General features: G+C 45.8%; 1 protein-coding gene across 3 annotated transcripts in view; it reads left to right on the forward strand.

The window, feature by feature from the left end:
- LOC144146761 (monocarboxylate transporter 12-like) overlaps window positions 1-23,293 on the forward strand; it is a 36,873-nt gene extending 13,580 nt beyond the window's left edge. Inside the window, exons 3-7 of one of the 3 annotated variants that reach the window (XM_077678684.1) lie at window positions 10,634-10,777; window positions 10,848-10,908; window positions 11,546-12,334; window positions 16,503-16,744; window positions 19,899-23,291. In XM_077678684.1, coding sequence (XP_077534810.1) covers window positions 10,634-10,777; window positions 10,848-10,908; window positions 11,546-12,334; window positions 16,503-16,744; window positions 19,899-20,062 — 1,400 coding nt within the window. In that variant the 3' untranslated portion in view covers window positions 20,063-23,291. Of the gene's footprint in view, window positions 1-10,633; window positions 10,778-10,847; window positions 10,909-11,545; window positions 12,335-16,502; window positions 16,745-19,898 lie in introns of all 3 variants that reach the window. The other 2 variants (XM_077678685.1, XM_077678686.1) reach the window with 2 other exon arrangements.
- Window positions 23,294-24,393: the final 1,100 nt, after the last annotated feature.

Consider the following 24,393-nt stretch of genomic DNA (forward strand, 5'->3'; position numbering starts at 1 on the left):
AGGACAGCCGAGATGTGGTCGTCGGACTCCAGCCGGACTAAAGCTGTCGGCAATTCGGCCGTGCTACGGGCATTGTAGTTCAGCCAATGTACGTTAACTGTACTGAGGCCGGTGGACGACCACTGCATGCAGCGCAAGCAGATGACTCAATCGCAATGTCCAGCAGCACAAACCCACCATTTTGGGTCCACTGCACCCACATCAAAGTGAGCCCACGCGCAACCACCAGCCATCAAGCCTTCAGCGCAGCCTGGCTTAATTATCAGCGTCAGTTTACACCAAAATTAATTTATTCAACAGTGCTCACAAATGGTCGTTCCTGTAATTGCTCTACCTCTTTTACTGTCGAATACAGGAAATAATAATTTGTTTGCAGAGCTGGAATAGATGTATTGTCCAGGTCCTGATATCTTCTGTGGGGCGGCTTACCTGTAATAAACAAGGAAGGATGGGGGGGGGGGGGGCGGAAGGCGCATACTTTAGTGGGTTGAATTTCACAAAGATAAAAGTGCCGCTTTTAGGCAATTTCTGTTAAGACAATGCTTTCATGCTCTGACTAAATCAACTATTTTTACAAAAGCTGCTTGACCAGGTATTTTGTATATAAAACCGGTGCGAATGCCTTTACGAAGTGGTTCGGTACTCCACAAAACACTCAGCAGCAGTCAATATAATTTACTTCACACAAAAAGTATGTCCAGTATTTGCCCATTTTTCTTGCAAAGAAATTTTCTACTCGATCAACTTTTCTGACGATCTTTCAGGGGGCTGATCCTAGAAGAGATCGAAGTACTTTCAGTTTCAATATACTTTTTATGTTGTTTTCATGAGTTACGTGCACACTCCTTAATAGTCCAAAAGAACTTAATTTTCCTCTAAAGTCGTACTACGTTAAGAAAATTCTAGACGTGTTGCGAATGACACCCTTCTTCAGATGGCTGCAGTTGTATCCCTCTGTGTTCACGCAAGGACAGGCGTAAGACAACAGTTTCATATTTTCTTTCCAACAAATAACTTAGCAATTGTAGTATTCATACAGCAAACCTTGCATACTGCAACGAATAAAGCAATAAATATTTCATTAGTCAAGTTTGAATGCGCAGGGTTCTCAACCCGTCGGAGGCGAACTTACGGCTCCGCAAGTTTATTTATTTATTTATTTATTTATTTATTTATTTATTTATTTATTTATTTATTTATTTATTTATTTATTTATTTATTTGATACCTGGTTGCCCTTGCATGCATTACAGCAGGGAGATACATAACATAACATAGCATCAAATATGAGACCAAATAACAAAAGAATTTTACAAAGCGCGGTGAAAATCGTCATTATAAACAGTGGATAAAATCATACGTGGAAGATAATTACACTCTCATCTCGATCTAAAATAAAATGAATCGCGCAAGGCGTCACCTTAAAGGAAAGTTAATAATTTCCTTCAAGCTACCGATCCCACTTTGGGATATGTGGAATGGCACTTGGTTATACTTCTCCCCTTGTATTCCAGTTTTCGAATGATAGATATTACGAAAAAACTTCAACCTCAGGTTTCGTCTATGATCTTTCCCGTCTTACCATTTAAGTTTACTTTTACTTTCCCTCATCCTAAGTTGACAGTGCAAATACCTAATACTAATCGCACTGCCCTATTCTGTATGTTTTCGAGCGTATTAACCAGCTCTTTGCTGTAGGGATCCCAGAAAACACATGCGTACGCATTGAGCGCACATGAGTGAAATACGGTTTTTCTTTTAAGTTAGGTGGAGGTTCGCTGAAATTTTATCTCGGAGAGCCAAAAACACGTGCTGCCGTACCTTTTATGTCGTGAACGTGCCTATTTCTCTAACAACTCGTTAAATAAACTCCTTGTTATTTATATTCCCCGGCCGTTCCTAAAGCAGTGTAATTTACTGTATACGCATTCAATTGGAATGAAGGTTTCTTGTAAAGTTGACGTTAACACACTTTTTAAGATTCAACGACTTGTCTGAATCAGCACACCAGGATGTTATTAATTTGAATCATGCTGCAAGTATTCGGAATCACGTTCATTCGCTATAGTCCTGTAAATTACATAGTCATTCGCGAACATTTTTAACAAAGATTTGAGGCCACACAAACAAAATAGGGCCCGCAACTGAGCCTTGGGGAATTCCTTAGGTCGCGGGAACATATCCGGACGAACAACCATTGAGAACGACCAACTGCTGTCTTAGAGAGATATACTCGGCTATCCATGCAATAACCGATTCATTCAGTTTATTGCCCGCAATGTACTAACAAGAAGGTGATATGAAACACCGTCAAATGCTTTTTTGTCGCACAAGAAAATAGTCAGCTACTTTAAGCTTATCTATTGCTAGAGCCAAATCGTGCGCGAACTCAACAAGCTGCGTTGAGCAAGAAAAACCCGACGAAATCCGTGTTTGCTAGGATGCTGGCGATTATGTTTAACCAAATTGGTCATATCCCAAGTGTAGCTAATCTCAATTTCAAACACCGCAACTAAATTAACATCCAGGCTTCGTCATTCACAATGCTCTGTTGTCATTGGTTATGGCAAATTCAAAATAACACTTGTTTCTAAATAGGCAGTCATGAAATCCCATGAAGTAACATAGTGCAGGGCATGAAGTTGAGCCCACCAATGGACGTGCTTAGCCTCTTCTACGTTTATCACAAACAATATAGTGCACATTGTTTTTCGCAGTATTATTGTGAGAAGAATTGCCGGAAACCTGCGCTTTGCGCGCCCTTGCCTTTCTTTGGTGGGGAGTCCTTGACATGGCGCCGGTTCAGCTCCTGCGTGGTGGCCGCTTGCTCGACACCCTTTAAGGCCACTTATTTTGGTGAACTACCGCCATCTCGGGTCGGACAGCGCTTCCAGGTCGATGTCTCCAATGGTCTCCATTTCTCGAGGGGGCGAATAGCCTCGAGCTGATGCGTCGATGAAGCCGACGGGCGAGGCGCTGTAGCGGCTATGACTGGCGAGGCTTATCTCACCCGTCGGTGTGGCACAGTCTTCTTGTGGCAATAAATTGCATTTCGATGGCCCAAACGTTTCCCTGGTAATGTCCAGTGAGTCCTTGCACCTTGCCCGTTCACCTAGAACACTCATTACTGTTTGACAAACGTAGTTCGTTCATTTAAAACGCGGAAACTCCGAGCGGATGAAAAACGTGTCTCCGCCATTGGACTCCCTAACGGCTCTTTCTTCCCCCCAGGGAAAAACCGGTCCTACATCGGCGGGTCTTCTTCCAAGCACGTCTGTGCATGAATTGTCGGCGCCAAGACGCGCGCCATTGTTCGCATAATGACGTATAACCTGATACCTTACGAAGGCCGGTCTCCTCTTGAACACCGGTTGCCGAAAATTCTGCGGCCGTTCGCTTGCCGCAATTCGGCCGAGGACCACTAACCTAATGAAAAACGTACATTCTGAGGCCGTAAGTCGGCCGGTCTCCTTTATAACACCGGCTGCCCGAAGAAAACGAATATTCTGCCGCCGGACGCGTGGTTCACCGTTGAAAGAGCGGATGCGCGGCAGCCGCGCTACGGCCAGTCTCCTTCCGAACACCACCTGGCACAAGAATACGGATATCCCGTGGCCGGTCGCTTGCCGTGCTTCGGCTGAACACCGCTTCCCGAAGGAAAAACGAATGCCCTAAAGCCGTACTCCCGCCGATTTCTTTCTCAACATCGGCAGCCGAAAGGCAACTGCATATCTGGCAGCCGGGCAGCTGTCGTTGTGCGTCTGACCACGGGCGGCCGGAGAAATACCGAAGCGCTGGTTGCCGAATGTTGGCCATTCCTCGTATGATCAGTGGCTGCCAAAACCTGGATGCTAGCCGGACATGCCAGAAAGCGGCCATAGACGGGCCTGTCTTGGGGCACACTTTCTATGCCGCCTGGGACAGTAGATATAACCACAGTACCGTTCACTACTATGAAACCACACATTAGACAACAAGTTATAAAGCTAGGCAAGCAGACTGGAGTGGACAGATAGACCACAAGTTACACGCAATTAAACCACACTTGAGACCATACACCACCGACCCACGCAACAGATACACAGAAGTCGCTGTGGCTAGGATACGGATGGGACACACTCGTGCACATAGAACTCACTCATATCTGCTCACGGGATCTTTAAGACCTCTGTGCAGCAGGTGCGGAGAGGCCCTATCCGTAGTCCATATACTCATTCAATGCAAGGCACTTGACACAACACGACAAACTTTCCCCAACTCTACAGACAACACATTCCACTCCACCCATCGTTCTTTTGGGGTGACGATGCCACCGTCTCTGTCAAATGTGTTCTTACATATTTGTCAGATATAAAGTTTTTAAACCTTATTTCCTATCATGCATAATCAAATCTGGCCCCATACACCAGCCATCACCATCATCTTTAATTGGATTTACTATGTCTAGTTTACACGTTTTATACTTACCTTTTTGTGGTAATCACTTCTCTTCAACCGTTAAATAACTTCTTCTCTGGCGCTCTTTGCCCTCGTTGTTCTTGCAACATTAAACACCAACCATCATCATCATATTTTGCGCCGCAAAAACCAAGCATACAGGAATTTTTAATAAATATCACTTATGTATTGCTGTCTTGCCTCATATATGCTCAATTTATTATTTTTGCTCAAAAATACGGGTGAGTATAAATATTGCCACCAAATTTAGTAGTTTAGAAAACCTTTGCCAATATAAGCCTTCCATTCAAGCATTCGTTTTTCCTTGCAGCATGTGCGTCTGACGCTTACTGTCCTCGCTAGGCTACGCCCTCTCCACATCACTGCGAGCACGTTACCACATTTCGTTTCAAGAAACCACGACCAAGAACAACTTCGCTGTTAAAGCAGCCATGCAGACGAAGCACAAGTTTGGTTCATTCAAAACATTCTCTCGTTAGAATAATACTGACACCACTTTAAACGTAAACTTCAGTCAAATAAGCAACATTATTAGGAAAACAAAATTACACAATTCCCTTGGGGAACTCTGATGAGGATGCGAAGCATCGTGGCGGCTCCGTGTGGTTCCATTGTGTTACCGTTATATTGAGTGATCTGGTTTTTACTAGCGCCAGAGGGAATTCCGCGTCCGAATCCACAACGGTGGCAAAGGCACACAAGTACTGTTGTGTTACGGTGAGTAGGCGGTGGTTCTCGAGGCGCCGAAACTCGTTCATCATGCTCTTGTCGATGTTGTCTCTGTGGTAGAATCCGTAGTCTCTGTCAGCGTTGGCGAGGTAAAGGTTGTTGACATCGGTGCGCCGGCTGAGAGCAATGTACACGCCCTCCTCTTCGCAGCTTTGCCTTCTCCTTCTTCTTCTTCGGCGGTTTCCCTACGGGAAGATGACGACGGTGTTTGAACGCGAACCTATCTCGTGATGGATTCTTTGGTTGGCCAATCCGTAGGGGCATTCTGCCACAATCAGCATCAGAGGCGCTGCGGACGGGGCTGGTTGAGCGGCAAGGCGCGTGGCGCTTCCCGCCACAGCAAATTCAACAACCTCCTCTAAAGTTTTCAGTTCGCCGTTTCCGTTGACGTTCAGCTTCGCGAGCCTTCATTGTATGAGTAGCTTCTTGACGTAGTTTGAATGAGTCAAACACATAAGGCGCGTTCGTAGCACTGGCTCCTGTCCCGGATTTGTAGAGAAGACGACGACGGCTGCTACGGCCACGTTTGCAATGCATTCTGCTGGAAACAGCGCATCGGCCGTGGGCCGAGGTACTCAAGTTGCGTCATTTGACGACTCCGGAACCTACAAGGTCCTACTTCGACGCCTGCCTTCTGGTAACACCGTTATAAACTCCGTGTTCTTGCATGCTGATTTGTCTGGACGACCGTACTGTACTTCTGACTTTCGTGATGCTTTGCTTGCCGTTGTCTACACCAAGGACATTCTTGCTTGTGGTCAATATCAGATGAGTCACTTGTGGCTTGTCACATGCGTCAACGGTGCAGCGAAACAAAAGCTAGTAGAGCGCGGCGAACTTGCGGTCAAAGGCCGCAAGTGCCTGGTCATTGATCCTGAGAGGAGGAATATCAAAATGAAGCTTCTTCGGCTTTCCCCGCCCATAAAGCAACGCCGAATTGTAGAAGCGCTGGAACCGTATGGCAAGGTTCAGTCTATCACAAGAGAAATGTGGTGGTGTGAAGCCATGGAGGCTTGGCAGATGGCCAACAGAGACGTGTCATTCACGCTGAAGGATGGAATCTCAGTCAACTCGCTGGCGCACGTACTGGACGTCTACGGTCAACAGTCTCTCATCTTGATTCCTGGGCGTCCGCCACTCTGCTTGCACTGCAATAGGGTAGGCCACATAAAGAGGCAGTGCAAGACTCCGCGTTGCAAGAAATGCCACCGTTACGGCCACTTGTCATCAGTGTGTGAGCAAACCTACGCAGACAAGCTTCGTTCGGGTCGTGAAGCGGAGGATGACACTGTTTCATCTCACACCATGGATGCAAGTGAGTTCGTAGATTCTTCAGGGGAAGCTGTTGCGGAGCAGCGGCGAGAAGAGAGGGCTCCTGCGGTGCCCACGGAGAATGCGTCCCGTTTGGTACCGCCTGAAGATCAAGGAGGGGGCGCTAACCTTGCAGTCTTGCCTGCAACATGGGCCGCGTCACCACCTTACCTGGATCGACCACCGTCAACGGAGAATGAAGAAATGGAATTTGACATTGGTACCAAAAAGCGACCTGCGCCCCTTGATGAAGCTGACGCTTCGGGCGGAAAACCAGAGGTCATGGAGATAAAGCAGGCGAAGAAGTTCCTTGCCATGGATGCTTCGGATCCTGCTCCTGCTGCTTCGGCAGTGCTATCGACGGCTTTGGTTCCGGGTGCCACATCCCCCTGCGATACAGGCCTCATAAGCTTAGAGGCTCCCCTAGTTGCCGAACCTGCATCATCATCAGGGGCAGCTTTGACTGCCTCCCCGGCTGCGGAAAGTGCAACTACTGGTCGCCGTCCTGCTGCCCGACATCCAGATCCTGATGGAACTTTGGGTAGGCGAGGTAGAGACGCTACACTGCTGTAGGGTGTCATGATGGGAGCTCTTTCTTTTCAGTTTAGAACGTTAAATGTCCGTGTCTTACGTAACAAGAGGCGTCAAGGCCAGCTTCTTCACCTAATGCGGCGTTGGAAGCTTGATATATTGGCCATTCAAGAAACAAAAATTCAGTCGGATCAAGAGACTGCGGAAGCTCTAGCTCCTTTTCAATCAGAGTACGAAGTGTGCGTTAGTCACGCCAAAGGGTTATCTGCTGGGTGTATGCTCTTTCTGAACAAGCGCTTCCAATGATGTGTGGAATTCGTATCCACTGATTCGGAGGGACGCCTTATCGTATGTGACCAAATGATCGCGGGACAGTCATGGAGGTTTATTGTCATTTATGCACCGTCGCAACCTCGCGAACGGGAAGAATATTTCCTGTCATTACAGAGTCACATGCGTACTGACCGCCACTTAATGGTCATAGGGGAGTTTTAACTGTGTGTGTAACCCAAGTGACAGGTCATGTGAGCACTAACGATCGGACTTAAGCGCTATGACATTGGAAAACATTGCTTGTGACTTTCACCTTTGTGACATAGGAGAAAATGTCCGACTGCAAAATCGCTTTACACATTTACAGGGAGCCTCTCACGCTAGGCTAGACCGTATTTATGTTTCTTTAGATTCTCTACCGTGTGTCCATAGCTACTCTGTTCATCCGGTATTTTTTAGCGACCATTGCCTTGTATCTGCTGCGCATGGTAGCCAACAGTGTCGGAGTTGCCTGAATTGGGAATTGTGAAGATTAAATAATTCTTTACTATCCCATCAGCCATTTTTAAATCGTGTGCCAGAAATTATGCAAAATGCAAGAAATCGCTATGATGTGCCAATGCTCGCACGGTGGCAATTAGTTGAGCAAGAAGTGAAAGTCACGTAAATTGAAGAGGCTACAGTGATGGCGTTTGAAATGAAACAACATAAATCACCTAAATAAATTGCTGAGAGCACTTTATGAACCTGAAGGCCGATGTCCAGGTCAATATATGGATGACATTCGGAATGTCAAGGAGCAGCTACAGGCGTTTGATGTTGAGAAATACCGGGGAGCACTAGTGCGAGCGAGATCACAGCGCTTTGTTGAAGTGCAACCGTGTCGCCGGTCTGTAGGCGATGAGCGCCGTCATGCTCTGTTTAAACAAATTCTTGAAATTGAGTATAAAGAGTAAATTACTGATGACATGCACTACTGTGATAATGATGGCCCTCGTCGATTACTATAGAACTGTATTCCAAACTCCCAAAAGAGCGGTGAGCGAGGACTCCATTGACAAATTCATTAGTTTGCTGCCCAAATTAGACCAAGACGAGTGTGAATATATTGACCAGGAGATTGGCATTCAAGAATTGGTGTCTAGCATTGAGTCATTGTCGAAAGGCAAAACCCCGGGACCTGATTGTCTCACTGCAGAATTTTACCACACATTCTGTTTTCTGCTGGCTCCATTTTTACTTGAGGTTTACCGCGAGGCTTACAAGACTGGATTTCTTCCAGGTACGCTGTACGAAGTCCACACTGTTCTAATCCCCAAAAGTAATAATCCTGACAAAATGCGTAAAGTAGAAGGATATCTTCCCATTTCCTTATGTAATGTCATAGAGTCTTCGCTAAGATTTTGGCCAACCGTCTTCAAAATGTAATTGAGCTACTAGCTGGTGACGATCAGACATGTGGCATCCGTGGGCGATCTATTCAAACTAACATACACATAGCAAGGTCTATATTGGAGTGTGTTTCGGGTACGTCCGCCCAGGTAGCCTTAGTGCAACTAGATTTGGCAAAGGCATTCGATCGCGTCAGTCACCAATTCCTGTTTCGTGCCCAACAGCATGTGAACGCAGGATCTTGGCTTACCGAAGCTATTCAAATATGTTATGTTAATGGCCCGACAAGAGTGCTAGTCAACAATCGACTAACCCAACAAATCCACCTTCTTTTATCGGTTCGTCAAGGGTGCCCATTATCACCACTCCTGTTTTGCTCATATCTGGAACCATTATGCATGCGCATAATAGAGGACAATAATGTTAGACGGTTCACGCTATCGTCCTTCAAAGTGGAAATTTTAGCATATGCCGATGATGTCGCTTTATTTTGTACTGACAAGGCCAGCGTGGAGAATGCTCTTGCCATTACACAAGAATTTTGCGAGGTTTCAGGTAAGGCCCTGAATCTCGAGAAAAGCTGCGGATTTTGGATGGGAGAATGGGGAACCACACCCGATTGTTTCGGCGGAGTCAATTGGAATAGAGACCTAACTTATTTAGGAGTACCCCTCTCGCAGTTTCGCAACACTAACTCGCATTGGTCGGAGCAGGCGGTGAAGCTACAGCGCCAAGTGAATGACTGGCGGGGACGGCAGCTGTCCATCTTTTCTTGTGCGCGGGCGTGTAACACGTTTCTTGTGACCGGGCTTCTTTATGTCCTACAGGTGTTACATTGCTCACGACTCAGGATACAGGCTTTTCACCGGATTTTTGCAACCTTCATTTGGTGTTCGCGTAGTGAGCCAATGCGTCGCGATAACCTTTTTCTTCCGGTTGTGCGAGAGGGACTTGGGCTTGTTCGTCTGTTTCTTTGGCAGCTTCTTTCTCGTTTATTCTACTTTCGAGATGTTCAACATCCTTTTTTGAAAGCTGTACTGCAAATACGTCTTGCACATTTTCTCCCTGATATTGTAGTGTCTTCGCTGTCTGTGGACGCAGCCCGAAGCCCGCGAGGTTTCCTCAAAGAAGTGGTTGACACGTTTCGCTTCTTACAGGCTCGGTTTAGCCTTGAGTACATATTTACTGCTTCGCGCGAGTCGATTTCTGATGCCCTCGTTTCTGGGCTTTTTCCTACACCTTTATATCGTGTTCTGTACCTACAGTGTCCGTACCAGGATGTCCAAAATAGAGTGTGTAAGGTGTGTTCCGCCAGGTGTTAAAATATTTTTCTTTAAGTTACACACTGGCACGCTTTAGATGAAAGATGAAAAAACTCAGATGAAAGGCCAAGGTCTGTTTATAGCTTGGTCGACAGACTGTCGGCTCTGTACTCGACCAGAGACAATTGATCACTGCTTTGTAGACTGCACGAAATCTTTCTAATAACACGAAAACACGAAATCTTTGTAATAAAACAAACTTGTATTTTGTCTGCAGATAAACTTATCATTACAATTTCATTCCATGCTTCTGCACACTATACTTCATACTACAAGCTACAAGCAGCGCTGTGTAGGTTCCATTGTAAACAGCCCGCCCACTGAGGGCGCCTAACTCACCATGAAGGAGGCCTGAAAAGGAAATTTCCGACTTCTCCTGCCTGCAAGTGGAACCGCAAGGTCCAGGCGCTTTTGTTCGCTTTCTTCACGGTGAGTTAGGCGCCCTCGGTGGGCAGGTTGTTTACAATGGAACCTACACAGCGCTGCTCGTAGCTTGTGGCAGGAACTATAGAATCCCGTCGTTAGTAATTATACTTTGACAACTTACCCTGCAAACGCACAGACGACATTCAATAAGTATGTGAACGCTTTTCACGGCGTGCCTCCGTGCATGTTCAGGTGTCCTTGTCGGACTGCTTCTGCGGAAGTTCCCCCCATGTGTCGTCTCCATGGCGGGATGTATGATCACCGCAATTGGAGTGCTTCTGTGTGCTGCATTCTACAATGTCACTGGAATAATACTCTGCTGCGGCTTACTGGCCGGTAAGATAACGGCAATATGCGCTGCCATTTTTGTAGCGCCATAATAAATTATTCTTGTTCCTGTAAACAGGACTCGGCCAAGGATTGCTTTATATCTCCAATGAGTATGCGATCAACATCTACTTCAACAAGTAAGTCATTGTTTTCCAACAAAAAACGCGCACAGAATCTTAGTGAAGCCTTGTGTTTTTAAAGCTAAAGCTTTTGCAGTCGGACCGATAGCGTTCTGTCGAAAAGGTAATGCATTTTCCCACAGACCGGTTGGTCGAACGATAAGCTCTGATAAGATCTCTGGACATGTGCCGTGTGCCTGAAGTCCCGTATTCGTTGTGTTAAAACAGTTAATTGAAAATTGGGAAAAAGGAATGGTTCGAGATAGTCACTACACGCATCGATCATGAAGAACTACTACAACAGCATACCTTTATCTCATAAGCCACGTATGAGTATACATTTAGATCGTTCCGAAATGCGTTTACTTAGTTCGCGCAAAATTGTCGCATGGGATCGTTCTTCGTTTGAGATTTGGGTCTTCGGAGGTTTAATGATCAATTGGACGCACTTTCATCGAAGCTTGGACACACCTTTCGCGAAGATTTTGATGCACTTTTGATGCATTTTTTATGTAATACAGCTTTCTTTAAGAAGGGACGGTAAGTTTTTAATGTAGGTCATTTGAAAAACTTGAATTAAAAACTTAAACTATGGCCCATCCTTCTTTAGTCCCTCGATTCTAATGTACATGCTACACTTTTTTGTTGTTTTCAGGTATCGGGCGTCGGCAAGCGGGATAAACTGGGCAGGCAGCAGTCTGGCCACCTTAGTGTTCCCTTCCGTCATTGTCTACATCAACGACCAGTACGGATTGCGTGGAACCTTCGTCATAGTGGGTGGCTTGACTCTCAACGCTGCTGCAGGGTGTATTCTTTTGACTAATCCACAAGACCGTGTCAAGAAGCCTGATCTGCGTGGCAGCGGAGAGTGTGTCAACGGTGATATAGAGGAAAAAGTAGAAGGAAAGTGGTGCAATAGTTTATCACACCGCACTGTTTCTGGTGCATGCGAAGAAAAAAAGATTAATGGTTTCTACGCTGAGCCCAAGACACGCGTAGCGATTTACTCAGTGCAGACAGAAACGCGGATTAAAATGTCCGCTGCAAATGCCTCACCGAGAGACATGCCTCATAGTTCACAAGTAGAACAAAATTACACTGGTGAAGCAGGCAGTGAGAAGTGGCCGAGCCAGAAGACAAAGGACGCCACGAACGGAGCAGCAGGAAATGCCAACACAGCCAGCCGCGTGAGGAAAACAACGCTTGTGTCTGTTGTCCACAGCGAGCTCGGCTTCCTAAGAAGGCCTATCGTTCACGTCATCATGCTGTCAAGCGTTGTGTACGCGTCCGTAATCACTCTTTACGGTGTCACGCTTGCGGATCACGCTATGGGCCAAGGACTGTCCGAATGGCAGGCTGCTCTGGTGGTCTCCTGCATCGGAGCGGGCTACGTCGTCGCACAACTTCTATCCGGCCAGATATCGGACAGGAAGGTTTGCCAAAGGTACTACGTGTTTATTTCGTTTCACAATAAGGAAGTTTTTTCTTCCAACGCGCAGAGTAAGGCTGCCGTGGATTATGTCACGTTCTGGAAGCCAAACAACCGCCGACAATGAAAAGTGTCTTCCGCCCCTCACCTGTTTCTGTATATTTCATTTTTGCTCCCTCTCCTTTTTTTCTTTCGTTTTACCTATATCTGTGTGCAAGTTAAACTTGCAATGCCACGCATTGCGAAGAGGGCCAGCGTCACGCACTTGCCGGCGTGAACACTGATATTACCAGGGAATATGCTTGGCGTTCTCTATTCGCATGGCTAAGCTTCACAGAAGTTTCCAAAGCCAGCAGATCGATCACTGTTCATGTCTGCTGGCGTCCCGACGGCGCCCTGATCTTCCGCAGAGAGCGCGACTTTAAACAATTTCGTAAGATTTGAGAAACGATCTCCAGGCGCGTTAGTCAATATATGCATGCTCCTCCGAACCATCTGCACTTTGGAGGAGTTACTGCTCTTCTCCTCTCCTTGACTCCGCCCACCTGCAATTGGCACCCGCTTCCCTCTCCCCATTACTCTGCGCCTCTGCTTGGCGCTCGCTCTCCCCCTCGCTTGGCTATACCCTCTCCACATCACTGCGCCCGCGTTACCACGCCTCGTCCCATGGAAGCCTCGACCAAGAACAGCTCAGAGACTACGCTGAAACGAAGTGATATTCAAAAGGGTAGGAATGCATCGGCGTCTTGGATATAGCCAGGTCAGTGATTAATGCCATAAAATCGGGAAGGCGGTTTTAATCTGTGGTTGCTGTGGACACGAATTAGTAAAATAAATATTTCACCAGCTGCTCAGAATTCCAACTTTGAAGTGATGACTGCTGCTGGATGAAATTTCAAACAATCGCTGTTGGACTTTGATGGACAACCAAATCTAAAAAAGGTGCACAACCCGGCGGCGGCATATGTATTAAAGAAACACGTTATAAATAGAGAATGGTGCAACACTTTAAACACTAGCATTAAAATGGAATATATTGGAACATCGCCAAAGCAAGCTCCGCTTGAAATTATTCCGTGGATAAAATTTTCTAAAACAGGTGACAAGTTTACATAACAGCATCACATTATAAATCAGGCCGCGTGGACCCTGCTTACAAAGTACGAGAGTACAAACGGTACACTTCAATCTTTGCAAGATCTTTTTTCCCAAATATGTCAGGTCGTAAAATGGGTTTTTGTCAGCAGTTGTGTCGGGCATTCGAAGCGATTCTTTTTACGATGTTTTTACAGCTTTTTTGTAGGTGGCGATAGTATCTATTTTTTATAATGTATTTTTGTTCTCTGCTGACCTTTGTACGCCTGAATGGGTTTTCATGCTGCATTGTGTTAAAAAACTGTGCACGGAAATGCGCTGTTAGTCCGATTTAAGCTACTGTAGTATTGAACTGAACGTAACTATATTCTTTTCAATATTGACAGTGCTGTATTTTCCTCGCTCGCGCTTGAGTGATTGCGCTCTTTTGATGGCAACTGAAACTTGCTGTATTTTTTATTTTTTGTTTTTTAGTTTGTAAGCCCTACTGTACTGCCTTTGTGGTGGTGTGGGCATTAAACATTAACAAACAGAGTGGCAACAAAAAGGTGAGTTAGTGAGTGGGGGCATGGTATGGTAGATTTGCTGGAAAAGAAACAGGCGTGAATTTAGAAGGAAAGTGAAAGGGTGAGTAGATTTAACGTTCATTTCGTATCATTTACACTTCCCGTACTGTAGTGAGCGAGGGACAACATTTATTTGACCATCAACAGAAGTAAGGAAGGAAAAGGCTTGAAGAGCCACCCTTGGTCAGCAGCCACGAATCCTTCTTTCCTGGCAACGGCGTCTACTATCTAAATGAGATGGACCCGCTTTCTCGGGTCCGAGCTGTGCAGCATAACCTTCCACTGCTCGGTGCGTCTAATGTTAAATGCTAAACTCTGATATCTATTCTTGTGAATTAATTCAGTTCGCCTTTCTTGGGCAAGCCCAGATCTTGTGATTCTGGTACGACCCTTTATCCGCACTCTTTACATGCGCCGGAATATCGCTCCGGTTAGCAGCGGTTGTGCAATACACGGTTGGAGAAGGTGTCTGGAGAAGGCGCCACTCCACTGCCTGCCATCTGGAGAGGCTCCTGTCCGTTGCAGAGCATTCAGCCCTTCCCAGCTTGTAGTGGTTTAAGACGCCTCAGTAGGTGACCAGCCTGTCTTCGTCCGCTCAGCGAGAGAGCGTTACGGGTGTCGGTAAGGTCGGCCAGGTCGGTGAAGCCTCGATCAGCGTTGTACAGTTCCTTGTTGCCAGGGAGGCCAGACTGAGCTGGCGCCCGTATTATTTGGATTCCACAGACTGATCTGAGAAAAGGAAGTTTGCGGCACAATTTTCAATTAATTCGAAGCATATGGTATAAACGTTGACGTATGGCTACCACACTAGCGAATAGTTGAGTTTAGGTCGTGCTAAGATTTTATAAAAAAAGTTTCAGTTTCGTTAGTGCGATGGAGAAGCTACAGGGCAAACTGCCAAGAGTGCGGATAGCATTGTGTTTATTAGGGTCAATGGAAGTCTTCCAAGTAGGTCCTGGAATTATAACGCCGAATTACTTGTAAGAAGTGTGGTAGCTAAGGGAAGATAAAATGACTATCTAGTTAGATTTATTGCAAGGTTGACGTGAAGCTCATTATTTTTTCTTAGTATAATTACAGTTCATTATGAAGGTATCGCGGATAGAATAAACGTTCTCTAGATCACACCGAGTTTCAAGTTGGTAAGCAGACGTTTTCTTCAATAATAAATAACTGAATCACCCTCAAAACGCCTTATATTAGAGGAGATGGTATTTGGTAAGGGAACATTGCAAATTAAGAGAGTAATTAGCACGGATGAGACCCTTGTGGGATGCCTGAAATTACAAACAAAGGTACCATTGCATTCATCAGCGCTTAGCAATTGGCAGCCTTTTTTACCAAAAAAAATATTATACATAGTGTTAAAAATGAAGCTATTGTATAAAAACAAGGATTTCATTCCCCTCTGTGAAGCTAGATGTCCATCTAAGCTGTACAAGGGTACATATTAGCACATGTACACGTATTTATGTTTCTTATAATATCGCAATTGTAGCCACAGTGGGTGTGTGAATGCGTAAAGAGAACTACAAATTTATTCTGGCCGAACAACCTGGGCGCTTCGTTTCCCTGCCATAAAAGCACAACTTCACTGTCAGCTATGACAAGTAAATGAAATTCGTAGTAATGATCGAGCCACCTGAGCGGCTAAAGGCCACTTCTTTTCTTTCGGAAGGAATATGGTTACAGGAAACACCTCAGTTGGTTTAACAAAACAATCCAGGAAGAAATAAAGTGGCCTTTAGCCGCTATGACAAGTAAATGAAATTCGTAGTAATGATCGAGCCGCCTTAGCGGCTAAAGGCCACTTTTTTTCTTCCCGGATAGTTTTGTTAAAACAACGGAGGTGTTTCCTGTAACCATATTTCTTCGGAAATCACCAATATTTATACAGACAAAAATTCTGCAACGCTTACAACTTCGCTATGAACTAACTAATTATTCCGAGCAAATGAAACTGGGAGTAATGATAAAGTGATTCTAGCAGCCAAATTCCGAGTAATTTATGCTGGGAAATTTTTGAGAAAACACGAGTTACAGCTTCTTTGAGATGAGCCAACGCGGAAACTTGGCCTTGCTCGAAATCGTTTTTTTCTCAGGCAGAACCAAAATGCCGCCAAAACCCTAAACATATAAAGCTTCGCTTTAATAAAAGTTGCTCCAAATCTTCTCTGTTGTAAGCATATTCACCAAAATAGATAACCTCCAGTCTCCACTGCAAGCCAGAGGAATTGTTAAAAATATATAATAAGCATCCACTCCCCCTGCATAACTCTTGAACTACCCGTGGCTAATTTTTTATTTTTGGGACAGTACAAAAGGTAGAAACCGTCCCCACCTACAATCACCAGTAAACATCTTTTGCAACCGAGCATCTCAGTTCTTAAGCTCAAACTGTTGTTATGCCCTTAGTGCTCTTATGCTCCTTGTGACCATGCTGGCGGACATTTTTAGGAATTTTTGATATTCGTGCCACCCGTGGACAACTAGGCGCTGTTGTCTCTTGATCCACAACACAGGAGGCACGTGATGGCGATATCCTTCCTGCTGTTGGCCTCGTCATTGGTGGCCATCATATATGTAAAATCGATGGCTCTGTTCGTTCTGGTCGCACTATTGTACGGCCCTGCCAGCGGCGGTATCCAGATGCTCTTCGCCGTCATCACCGTCGAGTACCTCGGGCTGAAGAACCTGCCACTGGCCTGCAGTTTCTACTCACTCGCCTGCGCGCTTGTGGCTTTTCCCAGGCCTTTTCTCATTGGTAAGGTCTCATTGAGTTTGTGAAAGGATTATGGGCTTTGACTATGGTGAAAACCATAATACGTGTCCGGTAGATTTGATTGATAGTGGGGTTTAACATGTGGACTCTTCACAGGCGATGAGGCGTGCCCTAGGGGAGGGCTCAGGATTAATTTGACCACCTGGGGGTCTTTAACGTGCGCTAAAATCTCGAACACGCTGGCGTTCTTGCTTTCCGCCTCCATAAGAAAAGCGACCGTCGCGGCGGGGAATCGAACCAGTGTCCTCGTGCTCAACAGCAGAACGCCTTAGCAACTGAGCCAGCATGGTGGGTACACGGTAGATTTAGCCGTATGTTGGAGGCCGCCATTTTCTGTCTTAATCAATCCGTGCCTGCGCGGTAGCTCAGTGCCTAAGGCGTTACGCTGCCGGGCCGAGGGACACTTGTTCAATCCCGGTCACGACGGCCACTTGTCAGGTGGACGTGAGGACCAAAAACGCCAATGTGTCGCTATTTCGGCGCGTGTTGAAAAACCCTAGGTCAAGAAAATTATTCCGGCCTCTCCGGTATGGTGCACCTAATAGTCCATGTCTACGCTCGACACGTTCAAGGTACGCTAAAGGGAACCAGAAAATTGTTTTCAAACAAAAGTCTGGCCTTTTCATGGCCATTTAGCGTTGATTCCGGGCCGATGACGCCCTAATTGCTGAGAATTTTGCTGAAATCAATGCTGTTTTCCTGAACTCCCACGTCGTTTGCAGCTCCGGACCACTAAACAAAATGTTCCTTCGCGCGTACCGTGACCAATATTGACGCTATACAATTGTTGCAGGAACAAATGTTGTACTTTTAAATGCACCCGAACGTTGGCGTCGAACGAACTGCTCGTGCGTAGCTCGCACGCTTCCTCCAAAAGCAGTACCACCGCCCTCAGCATAGACGAGTAGCCCCATCCAGTGGGAACCATAAAAGATGTTGCGCCCGCTGGACGTTTTAACCATAAATAGTGCAAGTTGCGCGGTATAGCCAGTGCTGGCGGCACCTACCTTTACTCTTGCCATATTCTCTACCTTATGTTTACAGAGCTCCGCATAAGAGTGTCATATTTGTGTTGACCGTGAGCTCATCCATCGATCTAGTGCAACATGTATTTTGATTTCAGTACCCCTTTAAACGCCGAAAATTTCACTTTTTTTTCATGAATCAGTGACCGTCCAGCGCTCCGCAGCTCTTGGCCCATGTATGACTTCACGGCGCAAGGCCCTAGTTAGTGGAAAGACGGGCAGACTTGTAGGTGATCCGCAATTCTAGAGGCGGCTGGAAAGTTCGTTATCCCCATCAAGTACATACGGGTAGATTCTGGAATATTTGAAAAAGTTTCACTGCTCGGGATGCACTAAAGAAGTGGCAGCTTCAAGTGGTATACCGATCAACCTTCTCCTCTCGTCTACAAGACACCTTCACTCAGTGCATTCAGCTTTTTAGGATTACTGTGCCTACACGGGTCACTTTTGGCGGATGTATTCTTTATAAAAATACTGTCGATTAAGATAGCCCAGTTTTTTTTTTTTTTGAGGGGGGGGGGGCATTTATGCGCTTCATTTCTCTTAGTACTTGTCAGTAGAGATTTACCTATTTTTTAATGCTGTTAACGCTTAATTTCTGTTACGCAGTAATTACGCAAACGCGCTAAACAAGCCTGTAGACGTGTCTTTCCGATAAAAAAACGCTTTGCCGCTTGATACGTAAATCGCTTGTTTCGTGCACCGAATGAATAATTGAATAAATCGTCATTCCAAATCCACATTCAACCACAAAAGCCCGGCAGTGCGTATGTAGGTATTGCTTTCGTGATCAAACATAAGCCAGGACTCGAAACGTGGCACGGAAGCATGGTACATAACGCTGGGGGTGTCAGTATTATTTTTTCAAAAGCGAGAAAACAAAGGCAGAGTGGCGCAAAATTAATGCATCATTACTTAAACACGGCATGAAACCTTAAGGCAAAGACGAAACATGAATGAAACCAGCTAAGTAACAAGGTATCAGATCGGCTAAAACATAATGCACGTACGGCGAGCCTCGCAACTTTGTTCTGGGTGCAAACAACCAAAGCGCGTATGAATGTTGTCACGAGAACGAAACTAGAAAGGGCGATGCTGACTACGCCAACGCGCCAACTAGGCGGGGCAGAAAGCAAGAACGTTGGTGTTCGAAACAATTAGAAACCATTCCACAGTGGAACCATAAAAAATTAGGAGCCATTTCGGCTTATAATAAGCCGTATATTAAAGACATCACACACATGCATAATGAATGTAAGTACACTATTTATTTTTCTCAACACTTATTATAAATCATTTACTCTTTGTTTTCGTCATCATTTTTGTAATCAATGGCTATATGATTTCTTGTTGAAACTTAAAAAACTAGAGTACTGCAGGCGGGAGTTGCATAGGATATAAAACTAAACTGTTAATTTGGTATTCCTGACGAGTAAACAAAACTCAGCGTATTGACAGCCGCTAAATGCCATAATTTGTTGGCAAGTTTCAAGAAACAAGAAGAGTTACATTCGTTTTCTCTAAACATCCTCCCGCAAACAGAGGTATTGTCAGCAGAAGAAAATTCTGCAACGATTATTCCTTCACTGTGAAATACACTGGGAATGACGATGGAGTCATATTTGGGGGCAATTGTCATATCACTGTATTTTTGAAAAGACTCTATAAAATTGGACTTACAACGGTTTTTTTTTCTCAAAGGTCTTTTTGCCCACGGTTTTGCCCAATTTACCGAACACTAGCCATAAACAGTTTCACTGTAAAAATTGATTAAACCGTCAATGCACTGACGCAAATGCTTCCACATGATCATTGGCGAGGATTTGCTCACCCGTGTGCTGACATGATCAAGCAATATGAACCGAAGCCGCAAATTTGCAAACCCACACTATTGGCTGTGTCCGAAGTAGATTCGGCAGCGACGTTTGCTCTCGCCATTCGCACTACACTTTCTTTTTTTTTTTTGAACAGCGCTAACAGACATCTTTCTTCCTTTTTTCTACGTCCCCGTCTTGTTAGCGCTGTTCAACATGCAACCTTACCAACTAGCTCGGTTTTCTTTACTGACACATTATTTGCCTAAGGCACTGTTTTTCCTTCCGCTCACACAGGCTACTACAGAGACAGGAGAGGGTCGTACGCCGGTCTATACGTGCTGCTGGGAGCGCTGTGCTTCGCTGTTGGCCTCATTTGGACCATGGAGTGCCTTCTGCAATGGAGAGCATCCAAAAAACTTCGGGAGAACCGGGACCGCCAGAGAAGGACGCTGAGATAGTTGGTGATTGTAGTCCCCGAGAGAGCGCTTAGACATTGCGCAAGGGGGGTGTTTTTACGGTGATTGCGCATTCTACTGTATTCGTAAGGCTTGCAACTGTTGGTACAACTTAGAAGGAATGATGGAAGTGGCCCCAGTTATCCTACTCAACGACATTCAGACATTCGGGTGCGTCTTGTTAATAACCATCATGGCCGTTTTATGGTAGTAATATTTAGCATGCAGGGAAAGTTTAATTTTGAGGCTAACGCAGGCAAAAATACTTTGTAGAACGCCCCATCTGAAGAGCAAGCGCCCTCTGTTATGTTGCCTCGAGGTTTGGCTTCAGCGTGGTCCAAAAATATCGACTTGCGACTTCCCCCCACCAGCCCTCCCCGTCGTCATAATAGCTCTATATGCGCCTGCATCATGGTCTTCCACGGCGCGACTCCACTTGCGCGCACTTTACGTGGCGTCCACTTTTATATAGTCTCGCTGGGAGCTCAGCCGGTGCTTTTCTTACCGGACATTATACGGGGCAGCGTAGTCTCCTGGTATTGTGCACGCTTCAACAGTTTCCGCCAAGAGAGTATACCGGCTCATGGCTTCCGTCTTTCCCGAACCTTGTACAGCCATCCTTAAGAACTAATGGTGCAGCCCCACAGGATCCAACCTTGACTACCAGGTATTTCAAAATGCATTGTGAAACTGTCAATAAATTTCAAGTAATTGGTTGCGGGAGTTTAGACATGCCCAAAAATGCTGTGTGTGTACTATGGTTGACTTTGTCCCGATATTGGCATTGTTGGTGATCGCGGTGTCAACGTGCAGTATTTCACACATTGTTGTTTTGTACAGTAAATCATTATTATGCTATGCTATGCTATACTATATTCTCGTCGTGCTAATTCTCATTGTTGGACATTCTTCTCGAGACAACGGCTGAAAATTACATTTATATGTCAGCCTAGAAATAAAAGATGCGTGACCTACCGATCAACCAACCTGCCGACCGACTGACTCACTCACGAGATCGATGAGTGCATCCAGCAGTCGAATCCTAATTGCCGAGCCCCTAAGGACGCGGGTTCAATTCCCAACCACGGCGGCCGCTTTCTGATGGAGGTAAAGAGCGAAAACACCCGTATGTTACGGATTTACGCCGGCTTTAAAGATCCCCAAGTAGCCAAAATTAATCCGGAGCCCTCCACTACGGAGCGCCTCTTCTCCTGCACAGCGTCTGCGCGTTAAACCTCACAATCAATCAATCAATCAATCAATCAATCAATCAATCAATCAATCAATCAATCAATCAATCAATCAATCAATCAATCAATCAATCAATAATCAAAAAGCCACTACCACAAACGCCAGAATCCCGAAAAGGGTTTACGAAGAGCTTCTAACCCAATAACGGCAACTTAGTAACCCTGTCACTAGACACATGCTTCAAGTTATGCAAATCTCATGTTCACGCCTTTTTCTCGTGGTAGTACTTCAGATTCTGTTTGTTCAACTGATCTAAAAAGAGATTTACAAGACATTGTGACAAAGCAGGAACCACTACTCTCTCTCCAATGTGGTGGCCACGATGTGCTTGGGCGAAAAGTAGGCGTGTTGGGGTAGCGCGGAAAGAGCTGTGTGAAGCTGCAGTGGAATCTGAATCGACCGAAATCTGTTAAACAGCACTGCTGCCTCCACAGAAACAGAAATGCCTCGCTATTGCTTGGTTTTGCCTTAAGGCTGTGTAGAGAAAATCTCGTTAATCCGAACGTACATTTTCCAACCACAACGTATCACAGAACCAGACTCAAAACCGCAAATAGTTTAAGCAAGCTACACCGCTATCGCGGTAGGCATCACTTCCTAATTTTCATTTCCGGCCGCGGTACTCATCACTCCGTAATGTTCGTCTCCGCGAGCTTCCGATGTTCTCGCCCGCTGCTAACACTGCACCCGCATCGCTTGCGTGTATTCGTCGTTCATTTGCAGTATTGGTTAGGCAGAATGGCACCTCAGAACCTTTTTTGTAGCCTATGAAGGACACCCTCTCTCCTCCTTCGGTAAGTCCTGTGCAGACGGTATCAGCGATACATATGCTGAAGCGCTTGGAAAGTGGCATTTAGTCATTTCGTCTGGACGCCGATCCCCTAATGCACTACGCCTTGGCCAGAAGGCCGAAGAAGCCGCCAGGGAGCAAAATCTACTGGCTGACCAATGTGGCAGGGAGAGCCCAAAGCTTCCTGCTTCTGCGCGACTAAAGCTCTCTCTCTCCCTTTCCCACTTCCAAACAGAACGCTCCGAACTGTTTCGGCGCATCCTGCCGAGTATCAGCGGCGCAATAAAATGAACGGCTCCTAAAGCTAGAAGAGCTAGAACAAGTAAATGTAATGCCGTTTAACATTGGCCAATAAATCACACTTCTTACAGTATTTTACAATCCCAACGAGTAAGTGTATTATCGACATTTTTGTTTTGTTTTTGGTGAAACTTAAAAAAAGTGTGATTGATTCCTTTGTCATGAAAATCGGTAAAAATGAAAGTGAAGTCTGCAGCGAAATCTGCAGCGAACAGGAGAGCATGATTTGCGGGTCGGCGGCTGTCTTGCGGGTATTTTTGGCGAGCAACATCCTGCTGGATTGTCGCTTCGGCAAAGGTGCGACCACTTCGGTCCTGCTTAGTGGCGTGTGCGGCAGACGGCTGCATTGCGACGAGCTCAGCGTGGAACGCAAGAGGTACATTTCGTGGTTTGGACCCTGAACGAGTGAACGCATTCGGCTTCCCGCTGCCATGTCTCTCGTCGCACCAAAGCAGTCACGAACGCGACATTCACCCGTCAGAGCCATTGCCTTTCAGCGGCGCCTAATGCAAGTTTTCTTGCAAGGGGCCATCACACCCAAAGTAGTAAGCAGCGGAGGGTGCCTTAATTCACGCGCGTCTCTCGTACTTCGGTGTTAAAAACTGAAGCGTGACGTTCGTGCTAGGCAAGCCTATTAGCGATCACTACGGGCGCGCCCCGGGACAAGAGCGTCGCAGGCTACGTGGCCGAAAGCGTCACCAATAGTATTTCCATGTTCGCCACTGATGGCGCTGCTCTTGTAGTGGAAAAGGTCCATTGCGTTGGGGGCAGCACTCACCGGCAACAAATCGAGCCCGTTATTTCCTTCAGTGTTTCCCGACAGCAGCAGAGAGAGCGAAAAATAGCAGCACATTTTGCTTTACTTTTCTGAACGCCAATCAGTCATAATCAAATTCAAGACGATGATGATGATGGTTGGTGTTTAATGGCGCAAGGCCACTGAGGGCAAAGAGCGCCAGAGAAGAAGTTATTTAATGAAGAGAAGTGAATACCACAAAAAGGTAGGTATAAAAACGTGTAAACCGAACATAGTAAAATCAATTAAAGATAATGGTGATGGCTGGTGTATAGGGCACGATTTGATTATGCGTGATAGGAAATGAGGTTTAAAAACTTAACGTCTGACAAATACTCAAACACACGTTTCACAGAAACAATGGCTTCGTCACCTAGAAACAGCGATGGATGTAGTGGGATATGTTGTCTGTAGAGTTCTCTGAAGTGTTTGTGTCGTGTTGTGTGAAGTGCCTTGCATGTGATTAGTATGTGCACTACGGATAGGGCCTCTCCGCACCTGCTGCACAGAGGTCTTGGAGATGCAGTGAGAAGGTGCGAGTGCGTTGCATGAGTGTGCCCTATCTGTAATCTGGCCAAGGCTACTTCAATGTATCTATTGCGTGTGTCGGTGGTGTATGGTCCCAAGTTTGGTTTTATTAAGTGTAACTTGTTGTCTGTCTTTTCACTCCGGTGTGTTTGCCATGTTTTGCGAAGTTGTTTTCTGATGTGTGGTTTCACGTCGGTGTAGGGTAATGTGGTTATGTCTACTGCATTCGAGAGTGTAGCAGCAGCAGCCATTCGATCCGTTGCTTCGTTCCCGGCTATACCACAGTGGCCAGGGACCCAGCAAAGGACTAGTTCAAATTTGTGGACATATACAGACATAATACCCTTGACTACATTCCTAGTACATCAGCCTCTTTTTATTGTTTTATCCAGTCTCCCTCTCTCTTGGTAACACTTATCGATGTCTCCGTCTGCCGTGCACGTTCGATTTCGTACTGCCTGCAGGCGCAACAGCTGCCACCATATGTTCAAACATTGTGATGTTAATTGCGACCGGCCAAGGAACCTACAATTAGGATCTGCCAAATCCTTGACGATGATGATGACTGGAGTTTTGTGGCGCAAGGCCAACGAGGGCATTGAGCGCCAGAAAAGAAGTTACCTAATGAAGAGAAGTCCTTACCACAAAAATGTAGCTATAAAAACGTGC

Source organism: Haemaphysalis longicornis, unplaced genomic scaffold, assembly GCF_048455015.1.
Source record: "Haemaphysalis longicornis isolate Haplotype H1 unplaced genomic scaffold, Haemaphysalis longicornis Haplotype H1 scaffold_7, whole genome shotgun sequence".
Lineage (NCBI taxonomy): Eukaryota > Metazoa > Arthropoda > Arachnida > Ixodida > Ixodidae > Haemaphysalis > Haemaphysalis longicornis.